The sequence below is a fragment of the Rhea americana genome, unplaced genomic scaffold (genome assembly GCF_003343005.1).
Source record: "Rhea americana isolate MKP2758 unplaced genomic scaffold, rheAme1 scaffold_479, whole genome shotgun sequence".
Taxonomy (NCBI): Eukaryota; Metazoa; Chordata; class Aves; order Rheiformes; family Rheidae; genus Rhea; species Rhea americana.
The window spans coordinates 49,325-75,192 of NW_028186622.1; the positions used below are offsets into that span (position 1 = coordinate 49,325).

The 25,868-nt window shown below is 43.8% G+C and overlaps 2 protein-coding genes across 2 annotated transcripts in view; one reads left to right on the top strand and one right to left on the bottom strand.

The window, feature by feature from the left end:
* PPM1G (protein phosphatase, Mg2+/Mn2+ dependent 1G) overlaps positions 1 to 6,961 on the bottom strand; it is a 26,009-nt gene extending 19,048 nt beyond the window's left edge. Inside the window, exons 1-2 of the mRNA XM_085316700.1 lie at positions 6,707 to 6,961; positions 1,700 to 1,769 (exon numbers count right to left, since the gene is read on the bottom strand). Of these exons, the coding sequence (XP_085172826.1) occupies positions 1,700 to 1,769; positions 6,707 to 6,826 (190 nt within the window). The 5' untranslated portion in view covers positions 6,827 to 6,961. The remainder of the gene's footprint in view (positions 1 to 1,699; positions 1,770 to 6,706) is intronic.
* Positions 6,962 to 7,700: 739 nt separating this feature from the next.
* NRBP1 (nuclear receptor binding protein 1) overlaps positions 7,701 to 25,868 on the top strand; it is a 38,074-nt gene continuing 19,906 nt past the window's right edge. Inside the window, exons 1-7 of the mRNA XM_085316702.1 lie at positions 7,701 to 7,780; positions 7,936 to 8,158; positions 21,430 to 21,552; positions 21,945 to 22,046; positions 22,151 to 22,240; positions 22,998 to 23,038; positions 24,376 to 24,470. Of these exons, the coding sequence (XP_085172828.1) occupies positions 7,952 to 8,158; positions 21,430 to 21,552; positions 21,945 to 22,046; positions 22,151 to 22,240; positions 22,998 to 23,038; positions 24,376 to 24,470 (658 nt within the window). The 5' untranslated portion in view covers positions 7,701 to 7,780; positions 7,936 to 7,951. The remainder of the gene's footprint in view (positions 7,781 to 7,935; positions 8,159 to 21,429; positions 21,553 to 21,944; positions 22,047 to 22,150; positions 22,241 to 22,997; positions 23,039 to 24,375; positions 24,471 to 25,868) is intronic.

Here is a 25,868-nt window from a genome sequence, read left to right on the forward strand (position 1 = left end):
GGAATTTCTTCCCTGTGAGAGTGACGGAGCCCAGGACCAGGTTGTCCAGGGAGGTTGTGGAGTCTCCTTCTCTGGAGATCTTCAAGGCCTGCCTGGATGCAACCCTGTCTAACATGCTCTAGGTGACCCTGCTGAGCGGGGAGGTTGGCCTAGATGATCTCCAGAGGTCCCTTCCAACCTTATTGATTCTATGACTCTTTTGGCAGATGTAACTCCTCAGTGACAATTGCAGAGAGACGAACATGAAAAATAAACAACCAACCCATGTATGCACATTGGATGGACTCAAACACAGCTATCACCACTTAGGAAAGATCTGGGAGACACTGTGGACAGGTCTCTGAAAATGTCAACTCACTGTTCAGTTGTATTAAGCAGTTAATAGGATGTTAAGAATTGTTAATAAAGGAACCAAGAGCAAAGCAGAAAACACTTATGTCACATGAACCCAGGCTGCATCTGTATCTTGAAAGCTATATGCAGTTCTGTTCATCCTAACTAAAAGCATGCTGCAGAACTAGAACCTCCTCCTCCCCCTTCAAACAAAAAGAAAGAGACAAATATAGTTAGAACACCACAATGCCTGGAATCCATGGCTATGCCTAGCATCAGTGCTACGGCCCAGGCATTTCATCACCTATGCTAAAAATTACTAGAATAGTCTGTGGCACACTTTTGCCCTAAGCCAGTTAACACTCCCCCAAGTTATTTCTGAACACAGTTCAGGATGTAGTAGGGGCCAGGAACCAACAGCCAGTGTGGATGCAGCCAAACTATTCTAAATGCTAAGACAGCTTAATAGCATGGATGCAGCCAGACTGCCAACTGGCCTCAGAGCCAGAAAATGGGCTTTGCTGTTATAGAATTTACTGGTACAGATACAGCTGTGTGAGCAGACACAAGTTTAAAAATCTTCTGACTGGAAGAAAGGAAAGACAGTCCAAAATTATGAGAGTAAAAAGTGGTTACAGTGCTTACTCACTAATTTCTTGTAATAGGCAAGCTGGGAATATTACAGTGAAATTATCAGGCAGTAAATTTTGATTAGTTTTTTTTTCAAACAAAAAATAATTGTCATATATAAAACAGCATATGCAAGTGACTACCAAAACCACAGACTGGTTTAAAACACAATTAGACAAATTTATGAAGAGTTCATCAAGAAAACTCCAGCTGTCTACAAGATCATATAGCTGAAATCTTAGGCTCTTAAGTGGGGTATGGATGCTGGGAAGGTGTCAGGGGATGGACCTCCCTCTTCTGTTTTTTTGTTTTGTTTTGATTGTTTTTAAAAAAAACTCTTCCTCTGAAAAAGCAATACTGGCATCCATCAGAACATCTGACTGGAGTCAGACCTTTGGTCTAATCTCACATGGTCTTTCTTACAGCCACTCTTCTGTGACTATCCAGTCTGACTTACCAACCAAGAAAATAAATGGCCATTCTTAGAGGATTTTTAGAAGGTGGAATGTCAGTCTCACTGCAATTCTGTATCAAATCATGACCTTTCTTCTAGAAACCCTAAGAGACACTCACAGCCTTACTCAATTATACCTAAAAAAGAAAACATTTTCTAAGAAGGAGCAGGATTTCTAAGGATTGTTAGATGCTTGCTCCAGTAGCCAGGCAACAACCACTTTCACTGAGCCAACAGGAAGAGCAACAACAAAGAACTCTGGTGAGAACAAGGGAACCTTACCTCCATGTCCATCGTAGACTGAGAACATGGCCGTTTCACTGTCCAGCTCAGGTATGCAGTTATGTGCATCCTGAAAGAGAAAGTAAAAGTCTGAATGACATGGATTGCACTAGGCCCAGCAAAGAACCAGGAGAAAGAAGCATGCAGGCGACAAGCACTGACACAAAGGTTCTCAGATCTAGACAGAAAGCAAGAATAGTGAGAAAGCTTCCTTATACGTTCTAAAAAAGCTTATCTAGTGAGCACTCTTCTTTGAGGAAGGGGCACAGATCTCTAACATTATGGAGCTCTCTGTGCTAGAGCAGTAGCCAACCCTTATTAACATCTCTCAGATTGTACTTCAGACTCCCTTGTTTCCCCAATACAGTAACTCTGGATATTGCCAAGCACAAGACAAAAATCAAACCCTTCTGCCTATACTGTTGTCTGCGCCGGTACCTGCAATATCTCCATTACTGTAACATCTCACAGTGCTTAAWGCACAGGAGGCAGTGAGCCATGCTCCATTGTACAAATAGGTACCTAGGCTAAGGTTTGTCTAACAGAATGTAATCACAGAAATACAGATTACCCTGCTGCTGATACACTGGTAACTTCCTCCACACAGACAAATGTAGCTTGCTCAGGGTCACCTCTGGAGTCCGGCCATTCCCACAAATGCACTCTCTTCTCCAGGTCTCAACACAACCTAAAGCCAGAAGGTCAAATATGGAGCCTCCTGACCTTAGGTCTACAATGCAGTAGTACACTTAGCCTTTTGCTTGTGCTTTTCGGGTGAATACAGTCACAGATTGTCCACTCCAATACCCCAATGAAAAAACAGTCATACAGTACACGGGATTACCACATTCAGTGAGAATAAACACTGGTTTGGAAAACCTTTTCCCATCTCAGAGCAACTGGGACAAAGGCTCCTTCCTGCACAGCTTGTTGTGTGGCACGCTCTGGGAAGGCACCAGGCAAGAAAGGCAAAGAGCTTACCCTCTCTTAAGTGTCCTTCAAGCAGCAAAGCAAGCGACATATCAACTAGTCAACTAACAGCACTAAACCAAAGTACCAAACCAAGTATCACTTCTTGAGGTAAGTCAGGTGTTTTGATTCTACCAGCTGTCCAGAAACCCCCAGAATCTCCTGAGAAACCAGATCAGTGTGTCCCAGGACATTTTCAGGCATAAATACAATACATGTCCTTCTCTGTACATGCTCCCAAACAACAAGGATGAACAATATGAAAGCTATACACACAAAATTGCCCTTCTCTCCACAAGAGCTCAACCGAAAAAGCAGATTTTGAAGGCACCACCCAGATCGTACAGCCAGGTGCCTGATCTCTATCATCCTTTGGGTCAGCAAACCATACTTGGCTATTCTAGCACCAAGCCCAGAACTGATGAATAGACTGAACATGTCTCTTAACCTTTCTCAACTAATTTTCTAACATTCCTTGAAGTGCAAGTCTTATCCTATCAACTTACAGCCTGACTCCACATACCTTTGTTCAAAAGCAATTACATGATACTTTAAACATTGTGATCTAGAGTAGATCATCCTTGCCATGGTTCAAGTTAATCACCTGAAAATTAAATGAGCTACAGGTGCCCCAAAACACTGTGCTTACTCCAAGGCAACAACATCTACAATACAGATGGACACATTGCCAACCACGGCAGAAAATTTCTATATATAAACACACACAGTCACACTTGGTTGCTACACAGCAAAACATTGTTGATCTTTTCCAGTCTTTTACTGTAGCACTCCTTTGATAACTAAATATGATTTGTGAGCTCTTCACTCTTCAGGGTGCCACTGCTTTACAAAGAACTCCACTCCCCCATGATTCCTATCAAGTGTTAGCGAAAACAGAAAGGAGAGGTTCTGGCTTTATGCAGCACCTAGTGCAATGGAACCACCTCACACTGATGAAAACAATAGCTGAGGGGGCAAATTATAATCTTAGTTCAAAAGAAAAAAAATGACTTAATTATAACTTCAGTAATTTAACTGGAAAGTTCACTGGCCAAGAGATGAATATAAGGATATACAACCCTACCCCCACCCCCCACACTTGTATGTTTAGAGCATTTACAGAAGCTAAAGAGACAGAAAAAACACAACAAAGTAACTGGGATAAGTCCCAGGTGACTAAGCAGCAGTTTAATTAGAGCAAGTAAAGCAAATGCTACTGCTAAGGAAGAAAATCTAACACTGGCAGCAAAAATGGTCTTTTTGTTTCATTTTTACAACACTCCCCACAGCATGTCCTGATCCCGGACAAGGGTGCTGCTCTCAACGGGGGGCTGACAAACATGGCCAGTACAGGCTGTCAGGAGACAGCTCAGTTTCCACACTGCAGAGAGAGCTTGCTCTAAGCTGCTTTGAACACAGCTATGAGCACTAACAGTTCAGGAATTTTGACTGTGTACAGATACCTAGCATTTTCAATGCTAAGACCAGTTCAGAGAGCATCTGACTGACCATTAAGCTGCCAGCACAAGAAGATGCTGTCAGTTGTGAATCTGCCCCTTCCTTCAAGACCTGGTAAACTGTCTGCAGCTGACTGTCCTCCAAGTAACCGTGATCTCATGCTCTTCAGAAAGATCAAGAGAACTCATGAAGCCTGGTTGCCAACCACCCCTTCCATATCAGATTTTCTGCAATGTAGTAATGTGGCTGAATTCATACTACAGCCTTTCCCTCACGGTGGCATGATTTTAGGTCTCTCTCAACTACCTTATCAGTTACTATAACAGAACTGGAACCAATACATTTGAAAAGTCAAACATCAGATTCACCTGAAACTAGCAAACAAGTTAAAACACATAGCTATTTTGAAAAATTTCCAGATTTTGAATCAAATCCTTGCATTTTTTGAGGCAGGGACTCTTTTTGTGAGGTCAAGAGTGAAACGTACACAGGGGGCCTTGGTGTCTCATTGTAAGAGTTCCAGTTAGAGCCAAAGAGCTCAGAGAGGCCCAGTGCCTTTACCTCCAAAATACCTCTTCTACATCCCACTTTATCCCATTGAGCACTCCTCTCTATTCCAATTCAGCTTTTTCATTTCTTCTTAGTCACTTGTAGTACCCAACGCTATTTTTGGTCCCCTTATTCTTTATCCCCAAAAAGTCTTATTCACAAAGTACTCTCTTTGAAGAGTGGACAGTTACACATGTGTTCAGAAGCTGCATACTTCTCTTGCCTGGGTGCTCCTAAAATATAAATTAAATACATACAAATAAGCTAACAGATAACTCCTTTCCGCAAACTTCTATTGTCTACAAATACCGATTTCCACCACTTTGCACACTCTGACTGGCTTCACTAATGTAACCCATAACTGAAGCCTTAAATATACACTAACAGAATTCTCAAAACTTTCTCCAATCCTTACAGAAGAGTGAAAGTACAATTAAATACAAAGAAAAGGAAATACACAAAGCAAGAGGAGAAATAGCAAAGAACACACAATTCTGGAATGCAAGAAAATGCAACAGAACTGCCAAAGTCTGTTTGACTGTATGTGAAACAATGAACAGTTTCTCTTTCATCACAGTCTTAGGAGAAACTTGCAGCAGGTTCAACTCGTAACACAAGCACTYCTGCCATTATCTCATTTTTGTGATAACTTAGCTAAACCATGCCTACATCAATGCCCTCAGTACTGCTTCTACCAGCACGGAGATGCCAAAGATGTTGGCTGGTGCAGAGAAAACAGCTGCAAGCTCTGGGCCTCATCCAATTTCCATAAAGGTCACTGGCGGCAAGAGCATGCCTCAAAGCAGTGAAATTATGAGCTGATATTCCACCAGCGGGAAGACTACTTTTGCCCACCAACATTATAAACAGTGGCAACTCTCTGCCCTCCCTCATCCAAGACTGTGCCCTCAAGTGCTTTTAGCCTTTGCACACCACAGTTCCCAGAACACTGCTTGCATTCAGCCTCTTACATGAGAGCTAATCACCTTGCAGAAATTATATATTGTGTATCACCTCAATGCTCCAATAACAGCTTTGTGCCACATTTCAGCTGTGCAGAGGTCACCAGAATGGACAGACTGAGACCCAAGTGCCAATTCTTCTGCCTCAGAAACTACAGCCGACAGCTTCGCATAAAGCTCAAATGCACAGAGAAAGAAGGAAAAGCATTGTCACTGTTTTGTTACCAGTAAGATTACTGTAAGGTTTCAGTAGCAAAAAAATATTTGATAGCATGACTCAAAATTATAATTGCAAAAAAAAAGAAAGAAAAACAAAAGAAAAATAAAAGAAAAAAAAAGAAATCAATCCTCAGAGGTCTGAATGGGACAGGCTATTCAAGGTAGTCAAAAAACTTCAAGCAAGAAGGTTGCTTTCAGAGATGTACCCTGGTGGCTGCATTATTCATCCTTATCCAATTTAGGTTTCTTCGTAGCTGCTTAGAAGGGAGAATAAACCAGCACGTTAATGGTATTTGCACAGGGCATTAAATTCAAAGAACTAGGAACTGTGAGTAAGGCAGAGAAACAATCCAAGCAGACATATGTTGGCCTTACACAAGCAGTTTTACAAAGCAATTCCTGCAAACTCTCACGGAGTGTTTGGACAAACATCTGGCTCCTTCAGCCAAATAATATAGTTAATTTCTCTCACAACCTAGTTGATATGGGGGTAAAGCCAGGCCTAGTTACAGGAGACTTATATGAGAGTAAGAATGAGAATTTTTGCAGTAAATCTCCCTAAAAAAGAATAAGAACAACGAGAGAGAACAGAGACGCTAGAACTTCATTTCCACCCGGAAAGAAAAGCAGATGCTAGCCCTGAAGCTCTCTCATTCGCCGATCAGCGCTCCCCCGGCACTCCCGCGTCCCCTGCCCTGCTGCTGCGCCCAAGCTTCTCGTTCCCGCTGGGATGCTATCCCGGGGAGGGGGAGGAGCGGGGAAGCGCCGAGGCGGGCCGCTTTCCCACGAGGTCACGGCGTGAGGCCGCCGCAGCCCCGGGGCCCAGGCCGCGCCGCCGCTCCGCGCTCACCTCCATGGAGACGCGCCAGCCCTGCATAGCGCTGAAGCCGAAGTGCAGCGGGCGCGGCCCGAGCCCGGCCCCGTCCCCTGAGCTCTTCACCGTGTTGGGCTGCGACAGGTAGGCGCCCATGGCGGCGCGGCGGGCTCCGGCGGCGGGCCCGGCGGCCGTGCGGGGGGGGCGGCGGCAGGCGCGGCGGCAGCCGGGCCGCACCGGACCGGAGCGGGCGGCACCGGGCGGCGCGAGCGGCCAGCGCGGGCGGCGAGGCAGTGGGGGAGGCGGGACCACCACCAGTGAGCCGCCGAGCGGAAGTAGCGCCGCCGGAAGCGCGGGCTCTCTTGGGGGAGAGCATGGAGCGAGCCGCGCGGGCGAGGCAGAGAGGCCGGAAGTGCCTGCCATAGAGACTAGCGGAGGGTAGCGCGACCAAGCGAGAAACGTGGTCGCGCCGGGCGGCGGCGGCCCTGGGCCGCGGGGCTCTTGCGCGCTCTTTCCCTTCCGCCCCCTGTACGGCGTGTGGGCCTTGTCCCGGGGGCTTTGCCTCTCCCTAGACCCAGACCTGGCCGCACCCTCTGTACACCGCCTCCCTCCCGCTGCGGCAGGTTCCTCCGGGCCGGGCGCGCTCTGCGAGGCCACAGCGGCCCCTCGAGGAGCTGGCCCGCCCCGGCCCTGGGGCCTGCAAGGAGGAGAGAAGGGGGCTAGTGAGGACAACGGGCGCGGCCGCCCGGGGGCGGGGCGGGTAGAGCCGGGCGGACCAGCGCCTCGCTGCGGCGCCCTACGCGAACGCGGCTGGGGATGAGCGCCGCGGCCGCCCGCAGCATCGCAGCGGGGGGAGGGGAGCGCCGCAGACCCGACTCCTTACTCCCACACAGACTAGGCGCGGGGGCGCCCCCTAGCCCCTTATATAGCCCGGGGCCCCGCCCACCGGCCAATCCGCGAAGGGTGACGGCGCGCGCGGGGGCTCTCATTGGTCGGCGGGAGGGCTGCCCCGCCCTGCCTAGCGCGTTACGCAGCGCGGCGGTTGGCGGCGACGCGGCCTGTCGGTGGAGTGGCTACGCGCTCGGGACCGGGAGGCGCCGGGCGAGCCCGGTGAGTGCGCGGCTCGCTCCGCTCCGCTCCCCAGTCCCTGCCCCCGCCACCCCCGGCTTGCGCCGCCGCCACCTGCAGGCCCGGCGCGCGGCCCGCGGCTGACAGGCGCGGCCTCGCGGCCCGCCCCGCCTCACGGCCCGGCGTCCGGCCCGCAGGGTGTGCGAGCGCAGCATGTCGGAGGGCGAGCCCAAGCAGGTGCCGAGCGGCGGCTCTGACTCGAAGCCGGAGTCCGCGTCGTCCGGACCGGGGATGACCTCGGTGTCTCCGCCGGTGACTTCCGCGGCGCCCCCGGAGGAGGAGGAGGAGGAGGAGAGCGAGGACGAGTCCGAGATCCTCGAGGAGTCTCCGTGCGGCCGCTGGCAGAAGCGGCGCGAGGAGGTGAGTGCTGCCGCCGGGTCTCGGCGCGTAGGGAGCTGGGCCGGGGCCGCGGGGCCAGCATGGCCCTGCGGGCCCTGCTGTGCTCTGTCCCAGCCGCGGCTAGGGTCCGTGGCGCTCCTGGGGTGGTGGGGAGTCTTTCCCTGCCGTCCGCAACCTCTGGAGTGCGGCCTGCTTATTTCCCTGTGCATGCGTTGTGCTGCAGGCTCTGCTGTACAGGTGGCGTCAGGGCCTGCTGCTGCTCTGGGAAGAGGGTACCTTGGCACTCCTCTCTGCCTCTCCTTGGATCTCTCGCTCTGGGAATAACCTGGAGTGATGACTATGCAGTCCTTTGTGTTCGCTCAGGAGCGTGAAATGAGCAGTACCTAATGTGGGGGCCTCCTGTTGCCCGGTCTCGTCTGATCTTGAATTATGCCATGATTTTGCTTTGCTTTGAAGCCTTCAATTAAGGTGAAGCATGGCCAGTTCATGCAGACTAGGTTATTGGGTTGTCTGCCTCTCATCCACTGCTTGGGGTATGTATCAGAGTTCTCCTGTTTGAAGACACAAGTCAATTAGATCTTGTTGTTTTGGGACTGTTTCTTTTCCACAATTCACTGTGTACTATATATCTTATTGGAGAATGTCTCTGTGGACTGGTTTCCACTTAAGATTGGCTCAGTGGAACCTGCTCTCGTTGGCCAAGCTGTATAGTTGTGGTAGTTGCTGAAAGACAGACGATGTTAACTGCAGTGCTGCCACATAAATGCTAATATGTTCTTAGCTAGGTCAGGACTGAACATGTAATTTCATGTCTGTTGTACCTACCCATATAGATATGTGATACTCCAAGCTCTGTTGATGGTGAAAGAGTCATTTTCTCTAATATAAGTTAGACAGGGAGGTCAAAATAAGGTTAACAGTTCCYCATGGTCCTTACCTTTACTTGCTTGAAACCTGTCTTTTTGTTGACATAAACCAAAATCGTAGCAAGGTGTAGTAAGAATGTACCTTTTGTAGTGAAGCTACAGTTTGGACTGTGGTGAGGAAGGTATCTGAAAGAAGCTTTATTTCTGTCCTTCAGAATATTCTCTATGATAATCTGAAACTATGAATAGAAGCTGATTTTTCTTCTATGATCTGCACTGAATCAGCACACAGGAGAGGCTTGGGGAATGAAGCAGAAGTTCGTTTGTCTTTTCAGTATGTTTTATTTACTGCAGATCCCTTTGACACAGAAAGATTGATTTCCTTCCAGGCTTTTCTGTAGTGTCCTAGATAAAAAACATAAGGTTTGATAGGCTCTATTTTTTTTTTTTTTTTTTTTTTTTTTTTTTGTATTTTGTTTCTCTCATATGCAGACAAATTAAGGCCCAAACTCAAAAAGTTGGCATGGCTAGATTGCTGACTTTTAGCCTAAGAACTAGAGGGCCTGGTTGGTTTGAATGCACATCTGTACGTTAGATGAATGAGCTTTGCTCCACCTTGCAGATAGACAAATAACAATAGAATGGAACCTGCTGAAAGTTGCAAAATGGATTGTTGACTGACTTAGGGTAGATGTGGGTTCTCTAATTCCCAAACCATCATCCATCCAGGTTGTACAGCCTTCTTGGAGGAACTATTGAGCATTTAAACGTCTGATTGATATTGGCTACAGTTGCCTGTGTGGGGGCCTTTTATCTCTTACGTGCACTTCCAATGATCATACAGTTCTGTTTTGTTTCTTAATTTTGCACATAAACATGTGGTTTGGTTAGACCAGAACTTGTGGAATGGCATTCAGTTACCTTAGCCATGCGACCTACCTTATATCTTTTGCTGTCTTCAGCTTTTGGATTGGTCTGCACCCTGGAATAAAGTCTTCCACTTCAGCTGTTCCAGCATAAAGTTTTTCTGGAATAACAGCTTTACTTTTTGAGCACCTTAATGCACCAAAGTATCTCTTCTACTAGAGTAGTGTCCTCATAAAGCGTTGTTAATGTAATAGGTCAGTCAGCACTGGTTATTCCAGTTAATGTATCTATATAGACAAACTCTTATTCACTCGCTATCCCTTTGGCAGTAAGGAGGTGTTACTCTATGAAACAGGAATGTTACTTCCCTCCCATTACACAATCCTGATGCTTCCTCTTAGCAATATCATCTTTGGGTGCTGAGTTATAGTATCTTCTTGTAATATCTTCTTTGAATGCCTCTGAAGCAACATAATGAGATAAGCTGGGGAGAAGACAGCACATGTGCCCACAGAGACAGAGCTAAGGTTGTATGCACAACACGCAATCTGATGTTTACTAAATTCTATGATCTTCTCAGCTTGAGTAGCACACTTGGATGTAAGTTTGTACATGTAATGCAAGTTTGTACATGTAATACTTAAGTGTTGGTGTTTGTTTTTTTTGTTTTTTTGTTTTTTTTTTTTTTTTTAATGGACTCTTTGTAATAATCTTCCTAGAATCCAGGTGACCCATTATGTAGTGACTGTATAGACAGGAGTTCATAAATTTGAGGGAGAAGTCCTATGAATTTGGAGTCTGTACATAGAACAGCGAGGGTGTAAGTGCTGAGGGTATTTATCCTAAGCTTTAGTACATTCCAGTAGAATAAACTGCAGTGTGGTTCCTGAGCACCTCTGCATCTTGTAAKGAAGCTTTCTTTGCATAATATTAGGCATTTCAAAAAGCAGTGAATGTATGGAATAAGTTTTTGTATCACTGTGGTTGTGTCTTACCTAAAGAGCTGGGGGAAAGCACATAAGTCAAGGAAACTGACTGAGGCAAACTGACAAGGCAGATGATTGTTGCTCTTAAGGACTTTTAAGTCTCTTCCCAGAGTGATTCCTTCTCTAGCCAATGAAATGTGGGATAAAAACATTACATCATTAGCACAAACTCCCATAGGTTGCTCGTGAGCCTGAACCACAACACTGTTACCTAGCAACTTCTTAAAGGGTTTATTTCATAGTTCTTCAGTTGAGAACTGCTTCAGTAGATTTTTAACTCTTAGTGGTGGTCTGCACCCTATATTGGATGTAGGGTTAAATGTGTGTGGTYCCAGTGGGAAGGATCTATGTTAACAAAGTAGTCAAGCATAAGTTATTAGAATACTGCCTCTCCTATCCTGGACTCCTTCCCAGATCTCCCTTTATTCATTCTGTCTTTGTTTAGTTACAATGATCTAAATCACATGGGAGTTCAGTAACCTTAACCGATGCCCAGGTTTTCTGGTACGCTTGGTTTTAGCTAGCACATCGAGCTTAATGTGCTTGATTTGTGTCCAGAAAAAGTTAGCAATTTAGCAGAGGCTATCTTGGGGCGGGGGGAGGGGAAGAGAAGAGAAGAAACTGTTTCAGTTGTTGTAAGTGCAATCAAGTTAGCAGGATTGCAAAGTCCAGTTAAAATGTAGCTGGACGTGGATTACTCAGTCATATTTTAGCTAAAGCAGCCCGATCTAAAATACGTCAGCTAACATAACTTCAAGTCTGCTTGAAATTAAAATGCAGGCAAGGGTTGTAATGAGTTGATGGATTGTAATTTTTTCTTAAAGACAGTGAACATCTGTAGTGTGAATTGCATAATTGCCAGGAAGGTTCGGAGTTTTCTTTTAAATGCTAATGTGAAGTTCTGTAACTAAGATGCTATTGTAACTAGATAAAGGATTAAGCATCCATACTGTCCCAAAAGTTCAACCCTTTATGGTACATTTCTTGAATAGTGGTTTGACATGCTTTGATTAAACCTTAAGGGCAAAGTTGCTGCAAAAGAGGGGGGGGGGGGGGGGGGGGAGAGGAATGTGGCTTGTCCAATAGAGTATTTTTCTGTTGTTTGAACAACTTTATACAAGAGAAGGCTTTGGCATCACTCTGCTCTTTCTTGCAATGTGTAGCCCAAGCTGGCATTTTCAGGGAGCTCTGCCATCCTTAAGCGTTGCAGAGACTAATGAAAATCTGCTGCTGCTACATCACAAGCATGGGTCTACTGGTTTGTTGTAAACTATATTGCTGCATTATCTGAGCTGAGCCCTTCTCAACTGTAAACATTCGCCTGATTGCTCCCCTGACATGCAAGGGTGATGTGTAGCATTTAATCTCTGGAAGGGGCAGAAGATAAACTTGTAACAGAATCCTATCTCATGGTGGAAAGGCACAGAGAAAATATCTACAGCTTGAGGTTAGTAGAATCGCAAGAGGGAGAAACTGAGACTAATAGGTTCTCCAGGCCTTAGCTCTACAAACTCAAGCCTGCCTTGGTCTTCCAGGCAGCATGCAGACACTTATTTTTCTTAATTTGAAGATGCTTGGACAACCTGTCTGGTGTGTTTAGACTACGCCTCCTAGGAATAGAAGCCTCTTAATAGAGATAGGGTGTAGCAACACACATGCAACTCATTTTTAGACTTCTACCAGTGGCAGGTATTAAATTTGAAATGCCTGCTAGGCCTTGGACTTGATGTCTACTCTCTACAACAGCTACACAAATCTAAAAGAATAGTGTCCTGAATATAACTGTAGGAAAAGTTATGTTCTGCTGCTGCAGAATCTTCTTTTTGTGAATTTTTAGCCCAATATTACTCTGTTTGACTTGGGGAGCCCATCTTATTGGGAGGGACTCAACTGTTCAGACTTAGATGGTCTTGTAGTTTGTCATCTGCTTAATAGCTACCTATTGACCAGATTTCTTTCTATGCCTTTTGTGGATAGGAAAATGTTGTGTGATTGCACAAGCCAAGACTTTGATGTCAACAAAGTATTTAATATAAAGGTCAATTGTATGTCTGAAAAGCTGCTGTTGTCAGTTTGACTGCTAAGGTTAAGAATTTATGGTTGGTTGTTGGGAAGCTCAGAGGGATTATTCAGGCTGTTTTAATTTCTCCTTCAGCATTTAAATGGTTGTGTTTAAAAACTGTGGTGTTTCATGAGCATGCTTGATGCTGTGTGACTTTGAGATGACAAGAAATGAGTCTAATGAGTAGGTAATTTGTTCGTAACTCACTTAGTGAGTAGCCAGCTTAATGCTATTGAATGAACTTCTTAGTGGTAACAGATTGTAGATATATAACTGTGGGAGCAAGCTGTTTCCCTTTTGGGTATGTATGTGAGCATGTCTGTGATAGTTAATAGAGAAAATGACTGTGCAGACTTGGGTATGCTAGACTTCCCCTTCTACAGGCTCCTTGTGAGGCATGTTTCATTGCAGTACAGCTTTCCCCAAATGCTGCTTAATTTCGTGACACAGAAAACTTTGCAGGTGTGAGTGAAGCCTAGCCCTTAAAGGAGGAAAGAGGATGAGAGAAAGAGTACTGGTCTCTGCTGCAATACCTTTTCCCTTTCCCCAAGTATATGCTAAACTGCTCAAGATGAGCAGGAAAGCCTTGTACCATTTGTGCAGTCCTGCTTGTGTTTGGTCCTTTGATTACAAGCTTGCCCAGGTGCTGACTTGCTCCCTCCCACACAAAGGGCGTATTTAGGGACTGCTTTTTTCCTGCAGATTCTAAAATGCTGTGGTGATTTCTGAGGTGGCTGACAGGTAGTGTTTGAGCTCTTGCTAGCCATCAGTGACCTCCACTGAGAAAGAACTGACCTCATGCTTGTCTAGTTTTTGTTCTGTGCTTGATGTATTACCAGTTTTTCTGCAAGCTCAGCAGCTGGAGCACTTTTCATGTAATACTCCACTTCAGTGAATGCTGAGATCCACAGGTTCTCTTTTGTCTCATCCCTGGAGGCAAATTTCTTGTGTTTAAGTGCATCTGTGCATACTGTGGTTGCTGTGTTTGTGGGTTTTTTTTTTTTTTTGATTTTTTTTTCCTCTCTGGTATTTTCTACCATCAAGTGAACTAAATTAAATTTGGTCATTCCTAGTTCCCTTTCCTGTCCACATAGTTATCTTAGTGCAGGCTAAGGGTGATAAAGTTCTGTGTGGATCTGGATATCAGCTCAGGTGCAAAACTTGCATTGGAGGCAGTATAGGTTGCCCCTCTTGGGTATATACATGTTTAGTATTTGAGTTTCACTGGTTTTTGTTATAGGGTATAACTTGGAAGTTCAGAAGGCTAATGTAGACAGCACCTCTGTCTTTACTGCACTGCCCTTACTGTCTCTTTCTTTTTAAGAGGATAAATACAGACCTTGCTGACATCTGGATAGCTGGTTCCCAGCTAGTCTGATGGCCCTTGATGATGAGATGGTTGAACATTACAACTAAGGGATAGTGTTCAAGCCAATATATCCCTTGATCCGTGGTGGCTCTGTGAAAGTTTACTGAAGAAGCTGTGTTTTATGAAGAGCTGAATCCAGCAAGACATGAAATGCTGGGTCTACCTCATCTTTATTTTATATCTCTGTCTTTTTGATTATAGTGGGAGTCTTAGTTTCTCAAATTGTTTCTCACCTGGAGCCAGTTGATACTTTTTCTGCGTCTAGATTTATTTATTTTTTATCAAGGAGATAAGAGTGCAGAATTCTTGGACAGAAAAAAACAACGGACTGAGTGCTTGGATTCTTTGATGCTTGAGTCTGATTTCTTGGCAGCTGTTGGAACTGAGAAGAAACTTGCTGAGGAAGTAAAAGATAAGCACCAGACTTTCTCTTCTTATCACAAATCTGTGTTTCTGTATGTGGGGAAAATGAGATGTTTGTTGAGATGGTAGTACCTCAGATGCTCTGAGCTTTGAATTCTGCTGCTGGAGAATGAAAGAGTAGCAGAGCAAAAGCAAGCTAGCTGTCAGGTTTTTTTTGCCAGTCTTTGGCAATAGACCTGTGTTTCCAACTAGTGTAGAAAGCTAATGCCATGCTGTAGTTCTTATTATTTTACTTGACCATTGGGAACATACTCAAAAGGGGCAATACCTTGCAGTCTTTGTAACATTTTTATTAGCTCATTTGGGGGCTTCCTGGAAGGAGTCAACCCCTGAGATGGGCTTGAATAAGATGAGGGCACTGCAGGATGTAGTGGGAATTGAGCCTTTGTCCTGGGCCTGTTGTCTACAGATCCTTTATGTTGCTTATTGACTGTAACAGACAGCTGGCAGCTTCCTTAGTGCCTCATCTGCCAGCATCAGTTCTCAACCTTTATAGTGCCTCAGTGGGGGGAGCAGGCACAGCCAGAGCAGCTGCTTGCTTCTTTTCTAGCTTTTCTGGGTGGTTGTAAGTGCTAGCTATAATTCAGCTGTCTGTGACTGAGATATGGGGTTTGCTTTGCACATTCTTTAGAGCTGTTCTAAAGAAACACATTTTATGTAGCTTACTGCCAGCACCAAAGCCTTCCTGTTGTCCGACAGGTCTCTGAGGCCCAGGAGAAACCACTGCAAAGTCTTGGTTGCTGCAGCCCCTGTTTTGTGGGGATCAACTCTTACAATCAGGCTTGCATATGGGAAAGAACTCAAATTTGACACCCACCCACCCCACCCCCAGATGGAATCTGTCTGTTATTGTTGTTTACCTTCTGATTTGAGGTATGTCATCAGCTTCTTTGGCGTGGGGCAATTGTTGGAGTATGATGTCAAGAACTAACAGCAGATGCAGTGTTGGACCACAGTTACGCCAGTCTGAATTTAATGAAAACCCTTCAAATATTGAAGAGTTGTATTGGCCTTATTAAATGGTATCTCCTAAATGATGGACTTCAGACAGATAACTAGCATTATGTATGGTAGAAAATTGTACAAGTGACATTTGGTATGCATCAGGATGTACTTGCATGTATCCTCACTGCATCCACAGTAAGTAAAGGGGTAGGTGAATTTATTGGACTGGAAGAGCTGGGGAATTCTTTCTCTGCTGGGCCATTAGAGGTGAGAAGATGTTCCCTGCCTCTAACTCTAGGTGCTGTCTGTAGCAAGGCTGCACAGGAATTCCTAGCACACATGGGCATTCTTTAAAGGTATGAGCACTCTTTAAAGGTATGGCCAGCCACAAATAGAAAAGCACTACGCTCCTGTTTACATTAATCTAAGCATCTCACACAAATACAGACAGCATGAGTAGCCTGATCTTATTTCTGAGGATCAGTGCTCAGGGAAAATCACTTTTCACAGATGTCTCTGGTACCTGTTTTCCAGATCTTCTGTGTCTGTAAAATCCAATTCCTGGACCTCTTGCCCTAACTGTCTGGCTAGCCTGGCTTGAATTTCACTGTCAGATCTGTGAGCTTGTGCACATGCATGCGCATACACACACACACACACACACACACACACACACACACAATATAGTGAGAAAAAGAAATGTGTAATACTCTGTTTTCGGACAGAAGAAGAGTGTCTCGTGAAGATGTGGAGTATTGCTCTAGCTTTTTCTCTTTTGGGTTTAGGTGGGCAAACCAGAGGTTCTACCAGGAAGCTATTAGTCTAGAAAGTGAACAGGAGATGAATGTGGGGAGGGAAAAAAAAAGGGTGATTTGCTGTGACATGTTCTTGCAATAAGCAGGAGTTTAAGAAATTTCTGAGGCAGGTACAGTATTTGAGCTATTGTATATAGTAGATATAAATGCACATACTTCAGTTATTTGGTTTAATCAATTTGTGGCCATTTTTACTTCTGAATTTGAAAAGATTGCATAGTAGTCAGCTTTATAATTTAATTATGTGCATGTCTGGATCAAGTGCTTCCTCTTCTTAAAATGTGTTTGATCGCTTCATTGACTGCTTTTTAGCTCTTGTAATATAAGAAACATTAAAAATTGCTCGATTTGTTTTTTTTTCTGTACCTTGCATGATTTAATTATAAATAATAATAATTATAAATAATTTATTATTTTTCCTCCCCTCCACTAAATGAATATGTACATGTACTGCTTTTATAAGTGTTTGGCCTAGCATGCTGTCATTTTAAACTTTTTTCCACAATGCACAATTTCATTCTGTATTATTAATTATCCTATTTTTTGTTATTTTTTTAATCATCATCATCACCTGTGAATTAGACTGTTTTATGAGTTGAAAGATTTTTGTGAACTGGAGAATGTTTCTCCAAAAGTCATCTTTTGTTGAGAGGTATCTAAACATTTGAGAGCTATGGAAAAATCTGTATTAGACAATTTTGGAATAACTTGCTAAGGGAAATGCATTCTAACTTTATTTCCTTATCATTAACTTACACCTTGAAGTAGTAGCCTTTGAATCTTGTTTTTCTTTCTTTTCCCCTCTTAACTACTTAAATTCACTTTAAATATTTTTGAGTTTCTTTAGCTCTTGTTTGTATAGATAAAGAACGACATTAATATTTTGTTTGCAAATTTGTTGTAGTGGTGGAACTGCTTCCTCTGTCTTATGTTAGAAACTCATGCTAAACAGTTTAGTTAAAAACTTCCTGTTACAGTTTAAAAACCTGCCTAGTTTATGTGAGCTTTCTGGGAGAGAAGTCAGTGCTTTAAAGGGGGGTAGTTTTAAACCACTTGCTTCTGTTCAGAGTAATGCAGCATCTTTAAGAACACAGGATATTTTATTTACGCTAGTCTAGATCTGATCTTGCTTCATTCCCTCTCAATGTCCATGAGCATGAGATTCTCTTCATCTGAAGTCCTCTGTTTTGAACTTATATTGTCGTTCCATCAGTGTGGTACATGGGCACTTTTTCTTTGATCTGGTCATCAAAGCTCCATTTAAAATTAAAGAAGTCTTAAGATTTCTTTAATTGTTTATTAAAATAATCTTGAAAAGCTTGCAGGAAGTTGCTGGGAAGTATGTCATGAACCTGCATTGTCTTTGTCCTGTGCTTATGCCCAGGTAGAGAGCAACTTGACATTCTTCTGGTGAAGACTGTATTTCTGCTCGTGAGTGTCTTCAGGGCGTGGGTATACCAGGCTACGTTCTTGGTTGGTTGCACCCCTTGCCCTTTAGGGCAAGGCATGAAAGGCAGTATTTTGAAACCCCCTTTGGCTTTCCTCTTGCTCAGTCAGGTTTGTGGAGAGTTGTAATTTATACTGATCCAACTACATCTGTTTACAATAGTATTGATTGCCATAGAGCTTCTAAACTGTTCCTCTTCTAAACTGTGAGCTTAAACCTGTTAAGCTCGCAACTGTCTGTCAGTCAGTCACCAATAGCTACTTAGAGGCAATAGCCAGCTGTAACCCAAGGGAAGGTGCAGGACAGATGCCAAGACCCGCTTTCACAAGGGCTTAGGATTCCATTTTGCTGAGCATGGAGGACGGTTGTGGAACAGTGATTTAGCAACCTAGACAAAGAAGGAATTTGCTTTTGCCTTTTTGGTTGTCTGCCTTCGTACTCTTCTGCCCGAACTGTTTATCACCTCTTGAATTGATTTTTTATTTATTTATCTTTTTATTTTTAAATAAATGTTTAAAATATTTACTTTAAATATTATTATATTTAAAATATTTTATTTATTTATTTATTTATTTATTTTAAAACCCTGAATGATGTCAGATGGGTTTGGTGTCTTGAGTCATATGTGATGCTTTCAAGTATTGCCCATGAGTCATGGAAATGACTTGCATTCGGTAAGCTTGTCTAGAAGTGGGAGAAGCTATGATAAGTCCGCCCCCACTGACTGTGTCATCATGGCAGATTTTGAGTAGTTGTCAATACTTGAGGACTTAAGTAATTAATCCAGCAAAGCTAGAAGCTCTTTAATTACACAAAGTATGATGAAGGGAGAGACTGTAAGGGATGCATAGGCACAGGGCATGGGTAGTGATGACTATATCTTGTCCTGGCAATACTAAAACACATCTACTTTCAATTGGCTGGAAGTTTGTTTAAGCTTTTCTTAATAAAGCCTTTTGATATCACACTTTATTAATTGTACTGAGAGATCTTGTACTGCTATCATTCCTTAGATATTTTTTACTAAAATAGAAAGGAATAAAATTTGTCTGACCTTTCTTGTCTTCAATCTTTCAGCTTTCTTTAGCAATGAAACTTAACAAGTCTGACCTAGGATTGAGATGTCGGTATTAATAGAGAGAGCAAATGACTGTCTTGTGATAAATATGAGCATCCGCTTGAATCAAGTGTCAGTCCTTCCCCCCGACTCCCCAGTGTTGTGTGGGAGATGGGGTTGGTGTAGGCGGGAATGTTTCCTGCTAAATTGCTCATCTGCTGTGATTGCTTTCAGTAGTTGTTTCTGCAGTTTAGTCTGCCTTTCTGCAATTACAGGTGATATTCCATATTCCTGCCTGTGTCACCCCACTGCCTCTGTTTTTTTTAGGATAATTTACTGCTTAGTTTACTGAGCAATCTGTATCACTATGGCTACTCTTTTCTTATAATTATTTATCACTCTGGTATATCATGTGCAGTTTTGAAATACTTAATATCATTGAGCCTATTATGATTCCTTTGGAAGATCACCAAAAAATCCTACCTATAGTGATCGGCTGTCAGTTTAAGTTTTTAAGCTATTAATAAAATATCCAATGAATGGGTATTTCATTGTTTAATCCAATAATGTTTGTGGATGGCAGAATATTTCTGTCAGTTCACCATTAGCATATAAACACAGCAGCTAGAACTGAGTAAATTGTATTATGTAAAAGTGTCTGCCAAGGTGTAGTAAGATTTTTGAGAGATACCTTTTTATGGAGTCAGAAATTTCCACCATATGAGATGCTTGAGGGGGTCCTTAATGCGGGAAGCAAATATGAGACAATATTAGTAGGAATAGCAGTGAAATGGCCAGGACTTCAAGGAGCTAATATAGGCGGAAGATGAGTCTGGAGTGCTAGCTGAATCTGTTGGCTTTTATCTCAGGGAGACAGTTAGATCTGATGAAAGTGAAATGATTCTGAGTATGTGGCCAGATGATGTTGAATTGTTATGGTTGATGATTTAAAACTAAAGTAAATTCTACCCTCTGTCTTCTCTGCTCTAAGTATGTACTTCGAGGTAGAAATCCACTCTTATTACTCTGGGCTCCCCAGTCCAAGAGAGACATGGAGCTACTGGAGAGAGCCCCAGTATAGGGCTACGAAGATGATCAGAGGGCTGGAGCACCTGCCCTGTGAGGAAAGGCTGTGAGAGCCTGGGGAAGAGAAGACTGAGGGAGGGATCTTATCAATGTGTATAAGTACGTGAAGGGAGGGTGTCAAGGGGATGGGGACAAACTCTTTTCAGTTGTCCCGTGTGACAGGACAAGAGGCAACGAGCAGAAGTTGAAGCACAGGAAGTTCTGCCTGAATGTGAGGGGGAATTTCTTCACTGTGAGAGTGACAGAGCACTGGAAGAGGTTTCCCAGAGAGGTTGTGGAGTCTCCTTCTCTGGAGATCTTCAAGGCCTGCCTGGATGCAACCCTGTCTACCATGCTCTAGGTGACCCTGCTTGAGCAGGGAGGTTGGCCTAGATGATCTTCAGAGGTCCCTTCCAACCTTACTGATTCTATGATATTGTCTGGTGCATTTAACCGTGACTATAACTTCAACCTGTGAAATAGCACGGGAAGGACAACACATACAAGACGTTGCTCTAGATACTGAATAGAGGAGTCATAAATGTCTTTGAATGCTGCTGTGTTTCTGAAGAAACAATATTATGATAAATTTTGCTTTTAGGAGTGTTGTTCCTCTTATACCTGCGCAGGTCCTCTAGTATTGAAGTTCTTTTACTGCCCTAGCCATCTTCATGTTAGGCTTTATGCTTTAAACTCTTCTAGCAGAGCCCCTCCCCTTAGGTCTGTGTGGTGTGTATGGGTGTGTGTGTGTGTGTGTACATGCTGTTGTGTTTTTTATTGTTGTTTTTCCAGGTGTGACCTTACTTGCATTGGGCTGAATTTTGAGTTTATTGTCTTAAAGTTATTATAGTAGTTTAAATTGTGTAATCTGATCCAAGTACAGCTAAACAAAGGCAAAGCTGCAAGTTGGGAAGAGACTTGGGAATGGTTTCCTTTATTCTTGTGTTTCATTTATCAGCATGTTTTAGCAAATTCCTTCAGAAAGTCATGCCTGATTTTTTTTTCAGCCTTTTTTACATCCCTTTTGTATGGTTAGGGGTTTTTACGGCAAAATGAACTACAGTTCTAACAAAACAGAAAAATGTATCTATTGTAACAATGCCAAAAGGCAGCTTTTACTGCAAAGCAGTGTTTGTGCAAAAAAAAAAAAAAAAAAAAAAAAGCTTTCCCTCAATAATGCTAAGCTCTGACTTCTTGTTGTGTGGCCTACACCTTTGTACTCTCCTTTGGTTATGTTCCATTTTTGAAATACAGGTGGACAATCTAGTCCTGGGATGATCATTTGTTTAAAAGTTAATGTTCAAAGTTCATAATAGTCAAGTGAATGGCATAACAGTGGTCACATCTTACTAACTTGGTTCTTGCATCTGTTTCCATCCTTCCCATCCAGGTGAATCAACGCAATGTCCCAGGGATTGATAGTGCCTACCTGGCCATGGATACAGAGGAAGGTGTGGAAGTTGTTTGGAATGAGGTTCAGTTTTCTGAGCGGAAGAACTTTAAGCTTCAAGAGGTAAGCTTAGGTGTCTCCTACATCTTGGGCCAGAGCAGGATTTATAGGTGTCAGTGACCTTTCATGTGGGTTATTGTCTGGACTTGCAGCTCATCCATGATAGGAATGCTGTGCTGGTTAGGTGTAGCAAATTTAGCTTAAACCTGACCTCTGCAGAAACTGTGTCAGAGAACTACTGCTGTTTTATTTCCCTGAGCTCTCGTGTTTTATCTTTGTGATTGAACAGTGCTCAGCTGAGGTGCAGGATATGATGGAATCAGGTGCTGTTTGTTCTTGGCATAGCATTTTGACATGTATCGTGTTGTGTGTGGGCACCCAGACCCCAAGAGAAAGTAAGATGTGGGCTGAGGTAGTCTCTGATGTAATGTACCTCTGTCTTTCTGATGTTATAGGAGAAAGTTAAAGCAGTGTTTGACAATTTAATTCAGCTGGAACATCTGAACATTGTGAAATTTCACAAATACTGGGCTGATGTAAAGGAGAATAAGGCTAGGGTAAGTAACGAAGTAAAGTGAACGATCCTTTGGGTTTTCTCACTCCCTATATATCCTGTGGGTAACTAGTGAAGTAAGGGTAATGTCCCATTCTGCCCCTACAGGTGATCTTCATCACTGAGTATATGTCTTCAGGGAGCTTGAAACAGTTCCTGAAGAAGACAAAGAAAAACCACAAGACTATGAATGAAAAGGTAGCTCCTTTTCTCCCCCCCACCCCCCCAAATGTATGCCTCTTCTCATTCAAGCCTATCAGCCTCTGGAAAGCTCTTGCAGCAGAAGACCCTAATGAGAAGGAAACTTGGTGCTTATGTGTAGCTCAAATTCCTTTTTGCTACTGTAAACTTGTTGCCTGTTTCTACTTAATATCATTGAGCCTATTATGATTCCTTTGGAAGATCACCAAAAAATCCTACCTATAGTGATTGGCTGTCAGTTTAAGTTTTTAAGCTATTAATAAAATATCCAATGAATGGGTATTTCATTGTTTAATCCAATAATGTTTGTGGATGGCAGAATATTTCTGTCAGTTCACCATTAGCATATAAACACAGCAGCTAGAACTGAGTAAATTGTATTATGTAAAAGTGTCTGCTAAGGTGTAGTAAGATTTTTGAGAGATACCTTTGTGTCTCCCAAACACCTGCAGGGTGTCTGAGGCAGCTATTCAATACTGCTTGCTTTGTTTCTTGCTGCTTTGCAGCTTCTGGTGTGTGGTGTGATAGGCATATCCCATTCCTTGGGTGTGTACAGGAAAGATGGAAGGGGTCTGTGTGTAAGAGGAGTTTTGTATGGGTCAAGGAACATGCCTCCTCTCCAATGTGTGGAAACTCAATTAATTATGGGAGTATTGATCCCATCAGTTCTTAGCTTCCTATACATCTGCACTGAGTAAAAGAGGCCCAGCAACAACAGTCTTTTCTTTCCTTCTTCCCTCTTGTGTGTCTGTAGGCCTGGAAGCGCTGGTGCACCCAGATCCTCTCTGCTCTCAGGTACGTGAGATATAAGCCTTGGGATCTAGCCATCTATTTAAATACAGCCTCCCTGCTGCCTGTCTGTTTACAGAGTATTAAAAGCTGTGAACATATGCTGCCAATCATTACCAAGCTTCATGGAATGAAATCTGAAGAGGAGTTTGTCACACAGCCTGATTCTTGTCCCAGTGATAGTCTGCAGAGAATTAATTCCACTACCAATCCCAGAGTCTTCAGTTAAATAATATTAAAGCCTCTGAAATGGTGTAACATAACTTTTGGATACCAGTGGTAACTGATGCCGTAATGAGTATGTGATGAGTTAGATATTAAGAGCATTCTCTAGCATGCCAAAGTATCCAGCTTTGTAACCTGGCTYTAACCATGACTGAGAAGATTTTGCAGAGAAGTTTCAAATCAAATTCTGAGCAGAGTGAGGAAAATTTTCTTAATCTTTACAAGCTGCAGCCTTGCAGTGTGTGCTATACTCATAAGTGATATAGTATGATACTGTTAGTGTATGTGGAGCTGGGAAAATACAAGTGTGTGCAGAGGCTGTGGATCAGTATGTTTCTTGATGATGCAGATTGTTGCAGCTGCCTTAGTGTACCCAGCTGAGTAGGATTTTTTTTTTTAAGGCAGAGCTAGTATGTAGCTAATATCAGCCTTGTAAAAACACCCAGACATCAGAGCAAGATTCCCACTCAGTAGAGAAACCTGTTCCTATTTGGCTGAATACAGCTGTCTAGGCATAGTTAGGGTTTTAACAAGCTTGTTGGAGTTGACAGTCCTTATCTGTGCTGGCTGCTAACATAAAACCTAGTAGAGTGGGATACAAAACTGGCTAGCCTCAAATGTGTCTGGGACCATAGCACTGGAAAAACTTCTATTTGTGCATGCTGGAAAGCATGATAAGACACTTAATATTTTTACAGCATTGAGTGCCTTTTTAATGCTGTATGGTGGGGCCAGAATAAGGCTCTGACTTCTCTGGTATAACATTTGAACCCTTTTAGCATCTACCTGGCAGTGTTTCTCCAGTACTGGAGCAGATGAAATCCTTTCTTTTTCTCTTGGTAGTCTGGGTTTCTTGAACAGATCAGAGAAGGCTTCTTATTTTCTCCCATGTTCTGGAGCCTTTTAGTAAGAGGCCATTTGCTTAATTTTCATGATTCTGGCCTAGCCTAGAGATGTTGTACAGTTGCTTAATCTCCCCATTACTATAGATCCCTTGTGTGCAGTCTTTGCCCTTATGTTCTCTTCTGATATTACTTATGACAGGGGAAGCATGAAGGGAGGGATTCCTGCCTCACCCTGGGTGATGTCCTTACCAGTGCTCTGTTCTGAATCTCTAGCTACCTCCACTCCTGTGATCCTCCAATCATCCATGGCAACCTGACCTGTGACACCATCTTCATTCAGCACAACGGACTGATCAAAATTGGATCAGGTAAGGCTTTTTAGACATGACCCTTGCCTAGGAAAAAAAAAATTGCTTAACCAGGACAGGGCATCTGATTCCTTTCAAGGCTATCTGGAATGATAGGCATGAATGTAGATGTTCCTCCACCACTATTTCAGTTGGATCAGAACTTGGCAGAAGAATTCACTGTTCATTGGACCGCCTTCAGAAATGGAAGAGATTGATCCTGCGTACTGCTTCCCTTCTCAGTCTGTTTCTCAGTTTTTGATCTCAAGGGACTGACCTGAGAAATGATGATGAAACTTTCAGGTTTTTTATACACACTGTCCTTGAATTCGTCTGCTCTGCCCTTCACTTAAAAGCAATCTTTTTTAGTTATACACATGCAGTTAGCCCACCAGTGCTGTGAAGCTTGAAGAGCTGTCTAGAGAGCTGTGTCCACAAAGGTTACATGTGTGCTTCTTGTAACCTTGACTATGAATGCCAGTTGCTACAGGTTCTGGCTCTCATCCAGCATCACTCACTTTGGCTTACACTTCAGCATGCTGCCTTGTTCGGTTAGCTACTTGTGCTGAAACAGCTATTTCATAAGCAGGAGAGGATTTTCCTAGTGGTGCATCCTTGGATGCTGTCTGCTTTTGTTTCCTCTGCTATTCTTGTGCCTCTAAAAATCTTTATGCAGTCAGGATCATAGAATCAGTAAGGGTGGAAGGGACCTCTGGAGATCATTAGGCCAACCTCCCTGCTCAGCAGGGTCACCTAGAGCATGGTAGACAGGGTTGCATCCAGGCGGGCCTTGAAGATCTCCAGAGAAGGAGACTCCACAACCTCTCTGGGAAACCTCTTCCAGTACTCTGTCACTCTCACAGTGAAGAAATTCCTCCTCACCTTCAGGCAGAACTTCCTGTGCTTCAACTTCTGCTCGTTGCCTCTTGTCCTGTCACACGGGACAACTGAAAAGAGTTTGTCCCCGTCTCCTTGACACCCTCCCTTCACGTACTTATACACATTGATAAGATCCCCCYCTCAGTCTTCTCTTCCCCAGGCTGAAGAGGCCCAGCTCTCGCAGCCGTTCCTCACAGGGCAGATGCTCCAGCCCTCTGATCATCTTCGTAGCCCTATGCTGGACTCTCCCCGGTAGCTCCATGTCTCTCTTGTACTGGGGAGCCCAGAACTGGACACAGGACTCGATGAGGCCTCCCCAGGGCTGAGTAGAGGGGCAGGATCACCTGCCTCGACCTGCTGGCAACAGTCTTCCTAATGCACCCCAGCAGACCCTTGGCTTTCTTGGCCACAAGGGCACATTGCTGGCTCATGGTCAACTTGTCATCCACCAGCACTCCCAGGTCCTCCTCTGCAGAGCTGCTCTCCAGCAGGTCAGCCCCCAGCTTGTACTGGTGCCTAGGGTTATTTTTCCCTAGGTGC